The sequence below is a fragment of the Populus alba genome, chromosome 1 (assembly GCF_005239225.2).
Source record: "Populus alba chromosome 1, ASM523922v2, whole genome shotgun sequence".
In the NCBI taxonomy this organism is placed as follows: domain Eukaryota; kingdom Viridiplantae; phylum Streptophyta; class Magnoliopsida; order Malpighiales; family Salicaceae; genus Populus; species Populus alba.
The window spans coordinates 16,263,460-16,271,094 of NC_133284.1; the positions used below are offsets into that span (position 1 = coordinate 16,263,460).

At 32.4% G+C, this 7,635-nt stretch overlaps 1 protein-coding gene across 1 annotated transcript; it reads right to left on the reverse strand.

The window, feature by feature from the left end:
• Positions 1–2,034: 2,034 nt before the first annotated feature.
• Positions 2,035–3,698, reverse strand: LOC118034917 (uncharacterized). The gene is made up of 4 exons (XM_035040360.2): positions 3,423–3,698; positions 2,845–3,217; positions 2,519–2,630; positions 2,035–2,411 (listed from the first exon to the last, which is right to left on the reverse strand). Exons 2-3 carry the CDS (start codon positions 3,210–3,212, stop codon positions 2,540–2,542), a joined length of 459 nt encoding a protein of 152 aa, XP_034896251.1. The 5' UTR covers positions 3,213–3,217; positions 3,423–3,698; the 3' UTR covers positions 2,035–2,411; positions 2,519–2,539.
• Between the last annotated feature and the right edge of the window lie 3,937 nt (positions 3,699–7,635).

Sequence of the window (7,635 nt, forward strand, 5' to 3'; positions counted from 1 at the left end):
TAGCCTAGCATGCTTGGATCTAGAAAATCCTTGGTGCGTGGGCCTTTTAACCCAGGATTAGGCACTTGTCCTAGTTTTTTTTTTTAATTGACAAACAAATCCTAAGCAATGCACCACATGTTGGTCTAGTTTTAGGCAATTAGAGGGTTGTTAAAAATTTAAACCATGAGTTTTCTTAATTAAAAAACTCAATTTTAATTTATTTTGATCAAAAACACCTTACACACCTTGACAAGTCCATTTATGATCTAAAATAAACTAAAAAATCACACACAAACCTGAAAATGAACTCAAAATAAAAAAAAAACTTCTTGAGCTCAAATCAATCATTTCAAGCAATGGAAAGAACAAAAATCACTTAGGTGTAACTCCCCTCATCGAATAGAGTTTGTGGACACTAAAATCATTCTTTTTCATAACTAGAATTCAATCACTTCTATATCTCTCATCTCAAAATAAAAACTAAAAAATAAAAAAAAATAAAGTTTTATATCACAAATATAATTTTAAAATATTGAGGGATCATAAAGTTATCACTTAAAAAATAAGAGGATTAAAGTGAGCGTTTCATTTGAATTTTAAAACTACCACCCATTATACCCATTATATATATATATCATTATCAATTTGGTCCTATAAAAAAATATTGAGATGAAACAAAAAAGGAGCATTGTACTAGTACACAATGCCTTGTGCTTGGTGTGAATAGTGAGGTGATGATCAACGTTTTCACAGTCTTTTAAAGTTTTTTAATGGCCACGTGACTTTTAAATGGAGAGTGCCTTATAAAAACTAATGGATTGATAAATGAAATCAAATAATTTCTTCCATAACTAATGGTTCAAAAATTTGAATTCATGAATGAAAGATGTACAAAAAAAAAATAAAAAATCCCCATCCAATGCTTCAGATTCATGGATGTAGAAAGACAAAAAAAAGGCTACAATCACTTGTAGTTAAACAAAAATTCCAATAAACAGGAAAAATTTAAAAATATGTTGTAGTTGTTTTTTTAAAATATTTTTTATTTAAAAATATATTAAAATAATATAATTTTTTTATTTTTTAAAAATTATTTTTATATCAACATATCAAAATGATTTAAAAACACAAAAAAAATTTAAAACAAAAAAAAGTAAAAAATATTTAATTTTTTTTAAAATATTTTTAAAATATAAAAACAAACAAAAACTTAATTTAAATTTATATTGTGGGGCTGCAGAATTTGATTTAAAAAGTACTCCAAATGGCATTTCAATTACCTTATGGAGACCACAGATCAGGGACTGTTTGTCTATACGATTGGGCCTGTTTTTGACCCATCTAAAATCAACTGCAGGGGACCTTAATTTTGGACCCTTAAAGCAAGCTTGCAAGAGAGAATATGGCATCTACGACTATTTTTACTTTACACATCCTTCACGCTTGTTTTGACCAACTTATTTATTATATATTTTTCTTAAAAATATAATTGTTGATCTTTGCAATTTCATGCTTCAAAGTTACAATACCGTTGTTTTTTCTTTATATATTTTAATTTTGTATTATCTTGTGTGACTTTTGATGAGATGTAAAATTTAAAATGTTTAATAACAAGATTGATATATTGGATAATTAATTATTTTATCCATTTAATTCATTCTTTTTAGCCAATATATATATATGAAAACCTAGATGGTTAATAGTACTAGTGATTATGATAGTAGCACTTGGTAGTTGTTACTTGCAAAAGATACTATTTGATAGGTGTAGATATTTTTATATAGAAAAAAAATATAATGATATTTTTTAAAAATAAATTTTAAAAATAAAAAGATTGCGGATAAAATTGGTTAAGATTGGACGGGTGTATGTTCAGAATTAGTGCTTTCTTTCTTTCATATTTTATTGTATCTCACTTTGGTTTCTGTTTCAAGAGCTCCTTAACTAAGCTTGCAAATCATATTTTGGACCGTTTCATGAAACCAGCCAGCTTCAATACATGCATGTACATACAGTGGGCCAGGGGGGGTCAGCAACGTTAATGTCAAATCATTCGAGATAATAGAAAATAATATATGTAGGAGAATCATCTTCTTTTAAGAAAACCATGCACAATACAATAAAGAAAGTAGTCTCTAAAACAAAAGGGAAATTGGCAGTAGATTTTTCCTCTTTTTTTTGCTCCCTTGGTTACAATAATGAATATAATAGATCAAAAGCCCACAAAGACAACGACATACTTCCTACAGGAAGCCTGACAAAATGCCAAGGGTTATATATAGCTCAAAGCAGTAAACATGGCTCTTAAACCATGTCTCGCCTCAAGACCCTAGCTAGCTAATACAAAAAGAAATCAAGAAGAAAATGAAAAGTAGTGACATATATTTTTTAATCATGTTGTCTTAGTTCTTGGCTGGTGCCTGCAGTCCCTGCAGCAAGTAAAAAAGCATACCATATATTAACTGTAAGAAATTAAGGAGAGTAAACACAACTAATCTAATCTTGAAATTAAGCTAACCATAGATGTATTTCATACCAGGAAATGGAGAAATTGTATCTAGTATGAAGTTCTGTTGCTAAGATCTCTTGGGGCATTGCACTTGAAGCACTCCATTCTGCTAGCAAAGTTGTGTTCGTTGCATCCCCACCTGTCCCATGAATTGAATCCGAATTAATATAAAACATTAACCATCCAGATTCGTTCTACATAAAGCTTGAAGTCTGATTCATAATGTCTTTCTTTAACAAGGTTGAATTAGCCGCAGATGTTTCTTTGCTTCTTCTTAATTAAGGCAAGATTTACTGTTAATTAATTTATGATCATGTGCAGGGAGGTACGAGAAAAGATAATGCTATACGTACCTAGTGCAAATCCAGTCTCCGGATTTCCATCCAGATCGATTGCCACCTCCAGTAGTGCTCCCACCAAACCCTCTAGATCGAGGAAAATCAGAATCGAAGCCCCCGGCGGAGTCCATTTCCTTGTACACTCCACATTTGAAGCAACTAGAACGGCTAGCAAAGTTGTGGGCCCCGCAGTTTCCGGCAGTGCAGTACCAATCACCGGGACGAACATCCGACCCGGTGAACCCAAGTGATGAGCCACCGCGCCCACCGAAACCCCCAAAATCACCTGCGGACCTGGGGTCCCCACAACGTTGGCAAGAGTCACGCCTCTGGAAATTGAGGTGTTGGCATGACCTGCAGTTCCAGTCTCCTGGCCTGTTCATATTTGCTGCATTAAGATAAGATTAAGACGAGAAATGTTTAGTGGAAAGTTGGCAATAGTAAGCTGTTGCTGATTACTATTAGAGCTTTCTAGCTATAAAAAAAAAAAAAAAGGAAAAAGAAATCGCATTAATTAAGAGTACAAGGTTCAGTAGCTAGCTAGCTAGCTAGCTAGAAGATTAAATAAGGAAATTGGGGTGAGAGTTACAAACCTTATGAAATGATTAGAGAAGACTAAGTATACCAACTGAGAGAAGAATGGCAAAAGGGGTTTCAAAAACCTCTGAAGCAGAGCTAGCTAGAAGATGAAAGGGAAATGGTGATGAGAAAATGTGTGATATGGTGGTGATTATATACATGCTTAGACCACAGAAAACAAAACGGGGGGAACAAATAGCAGATGGGTGTGTTAGTAGTGTTACGTACTTTTTCGTGTTGCAAAAACTTTGATAAATGGAAAACAACAAAAACCTAAAGTTGGAAAAAGAGATAAAGGGAAAATTCCAGCCACGATTCCAAAGACTGGATTGGTTTTTTCCCCTCCTGCTGTAAGTTTGAACATGTACTTTGTCCGACTAGGTATTGCTTTCTTTTAGGGTTTCTGACGTGAAATTTGATAAGTACATGCACAAATAGACAAACTCATCATGGTTTAACTATAATCCTTCTCCTTTCAAAAGTTACATATAAATTATCAACACGTAATTTGTTGCTCGTACGCCATTAATTCTGATCTCCTTGATTTTTTTGAATTTGTTTGAACCTTCTCCTGTCTATAATCCTTCTCCATCCTACTGTACATGTACAGATAAATGAAGCAGAAAATGATAAAATAAGATCATCTTCTTGTTCAATTGATTAACTTTAGTTGTCAAAGTTGAAGACAAGCAAACCAATATGATTATTGCTGTGAGATGCATGCCTAGGAGTGATGTCATGATTACTTGTATGCTTTTTTCCAATAAATCCCTCAGGAGACAGTCGCATGTATGTCTAGTGGGGAATTTGCCAAATCGAATCATGAAATTCCATGTACATGTCACTAGCTAGATTTGTCACCAGTCAAACTGAACTAAGTTGAACGGAGTTGAGCTTTGATGGTCACATCCAGTCCATGTAAGTTTATAAATTCTGGATCCCACATAAAGCAAACAGAAGATATTGTCAGCCTATGAGGACAACAGCCCTAATCCAAAAATCCAGTTAATCAAGTGAGCCACGAACCCTAGAAAGGCCCCTTTGACCACGCATCCGGGACCCTCAACTCACTAGCATGTTTTCAAAGTGTGTATTCCCAACTGATCAACTGGCTAGTATGGAGATATTCTCGGACGACCAAAAATAAAACCAAAAATGAATCAAGAACGCACACTGCTACTTTCTTCTTAAGGCATCCTAGTTAATGAATGAGCATACATTGGTAGACATGTAATAAGTACTCTTGGTATTATAAACTTGAGGAGGCCCACTTCTTATCTCAAATATTCCCATGGTGAGTCATGTCTCTATCAACATCACTTTGAGAATCAACAAATTTTTTGAGGGTTGAATGCCTTGGTAAATTGTTGTTGCTTTACGAATTTGAATATTCCCTTTTTCATGCTTTAATTAGTTTTCCTTTGAATTTGAATTAGTGCTATATATATAAATAACTAGAAGGCAGCTAGCTATATGAGATTAATTTCCCACTATTTTCTATTGTTATAACTCCCTCTCCCTCTCCCTCTGATCTCTGATCTCTGTCGCTCCTTTCTTTTTAGTAAATATTATCATCTCTTTAGTTGGTTAATTCGGACCTAACCATCCATACAAGCTGTAAACATACATGTAAAAAACTCCATTAGTGTGAAAAAAACAATTGAGAAAAAGAGAAAGGCAACTGGTGGGTTTCAATAAAGATACTTGAAGGCTGTAAATGATGGAATAATACAAGTTATCGAGGAGAGATTTCATTTTGACCACCTTTTGCTTTTGTTTTCTTTTTTTGTTTTTCCTTTTCTGCGGCTGCAATTCCACTCCCTTTAATCTCTTTATTACCATCTCAAAAACAACATACATGGGAGTACTCGTATCAAAATGCTTAGGCTGTCTGTCCTCCATTCTCTTGGAGAATGGTAAAGGGGAGAAGAGAGGGGCAAACTGTAAAGAAGAGCCAACAAGAGCAATGGGAAGTGGTGCTTATTCGATTCTCTCCTCCTTGGGAATCACACCCATGCATGACCACGACCAACTCTTTCCTCTCCTTGATAATAATATTCTGCTTTTTCTTTCCCTGTCGCTCCCTGCGTGCCTAAACTCTCCTTCCTTTCTTTCTCTTTCTTTTGTGTCGTTACGTGCGCGTGTGTTTTGGGAGGAAAAAAAGAAAAGAAAAGAAGAATGTACCACCTTTACTTCAATTGGTTTTACAGCATTTTAATTTGGAATCTTTGCTCAATTTATTTCCTTATCAAGATATTTTCTTATTTTTTCCTTATTATATAAGTAGAGATGCACTCATTTGTCTATATGACCAAAAAAATTCAACTCCCATTACCTGAAAATTATCAAATAATAACGGAAAATAGTGATGAAAGGTTTTTCATCGGTCATTTCCAATAACAATAGCGTTGAAAAATATCCATCTACAAATTCTAATGAAATTACCGACTGAAAGTTTTATGTCGGTAATTAATGATGGAATTTCCATTAGAATAAAAATAATAATAAAAATAAAAAATATGTTAGTGATTTCATCAGTAAAATGAAACGTCGTTCTTTTCCTACTTAATTACCGAGGGAAGAATTCCATCGTTAGTGACAGTTGAAAATTCTATTGGCAAATATAAAAGTGTCATAAACTATAATAGCTCCATCCCTCCTTCTTCTACTTCTTCTTTCAATGTAAAAAACATCTCCTCCCCCTATTTTGCCACAAATCTAGCCCCATCCTCACAAATTTCACCACTCAAACACTTAGTAGTGTTAGCATCACTCCCTTGGTTGAGTTCCCCCCCCCTAAATTTTCCCTACACCAAGTAAGCAAACCTACCCATTTAAATTTTAGGTTAATTTATTGATATTTTTATATCGTATTTATAGTTTGCTTGTATATTTATGTGTTTTACATCCTTTTCATATACAATTTTGTTATATTTAAGTATGATTTGTATGTTAGGGTTTGTTTGGAATTTGAAAAACATTGAATTTGTTTGTAATATTATGAAACTGACTTTGATTTTGTGACTTATATGTGTTATACTAGAATAAATGATGGGTTATTTAATAGGTATTAATCACATTTGATCAAATTTATTGTTAAGTTTAGAATTTTAGGAAAATTGATTTTTTATGGAATTAATAACAATTAAATGGTATGAGTTTAGATTGAATAAATAATATATAATTAGTCGGGGTACCTATTACTTGTTGTTAATTTGATTTATTTAGTTCACATTTTAACATAACTTTGAATTTTATACAAATAATAATTGGTTATTAGTTGGGAATTTATTTTTAATTTTCATAGTTAATTTATGATTTGATGGTTACATTATTAATAAATGTTGTCATTAATATTCTATATAGATTTTCTAAGTAATGGATGATTGTTCTTGTATGTATCGAGATCCACCCCAAATGTTGTATAGGGAAGATTATTGTAAAAAGGTTAAGAGTTTTATTAATTTCACACTTTCAAATCTAAAAAAATATTAATGGGGGCATAATTAGATGTCTATATGTGAAGTGTAGAACTAAAAGGTTCCAACAATTATATGTTTTGATGATGCATCTTCTAAAAAAAGAGTTTGTAGAGAAATACTTATGTTGGTTTGTATACGAAGAACCCTATGTTCCTTATGAGACCATGTTAAAAAGGAATGTTGGCTCAACATCTACTTTTAGAAATATACATAGAGTTGTAGATGATAATATATAATAGTTGTTATAGAAGTATGATGATGGATGTAATGGAAATGAATCATGGTTATTCAGGTGAAGGTTCATGTGTAAATGAAGAATCAAATATAGATGCAGCTACGTGTTTTGAACTTTTTAAAGATTTTAATGAATCATTATAGGATAGGTGCACAAACCACAATAATTTGTCAGCCATTACAAGAGTTTTTACTATCATGTTAGAATATGGGTTAAGTGAGACCCATTATGATAATATTATTGAATGAATAAAAAACATTTTTCTAAAATAGAAAAAGTTGAAAAAAAACTTCTATATTGCAAAATCCATGATGAAACAAACCCCTTGGCTCATGATAAATAAATGATATATATGCCCAAACTTTTGCATATTATATGACGGTAAAGATGCAGATTTATTCAAGTATAAAACTTGTAGGCATGCTTGGTATAAACCCAATACTAGTAGAGGAAAGACATTTATCGCATATTAAGATACTTTATAATCATTTTTAGGTTGTAAATGTTATT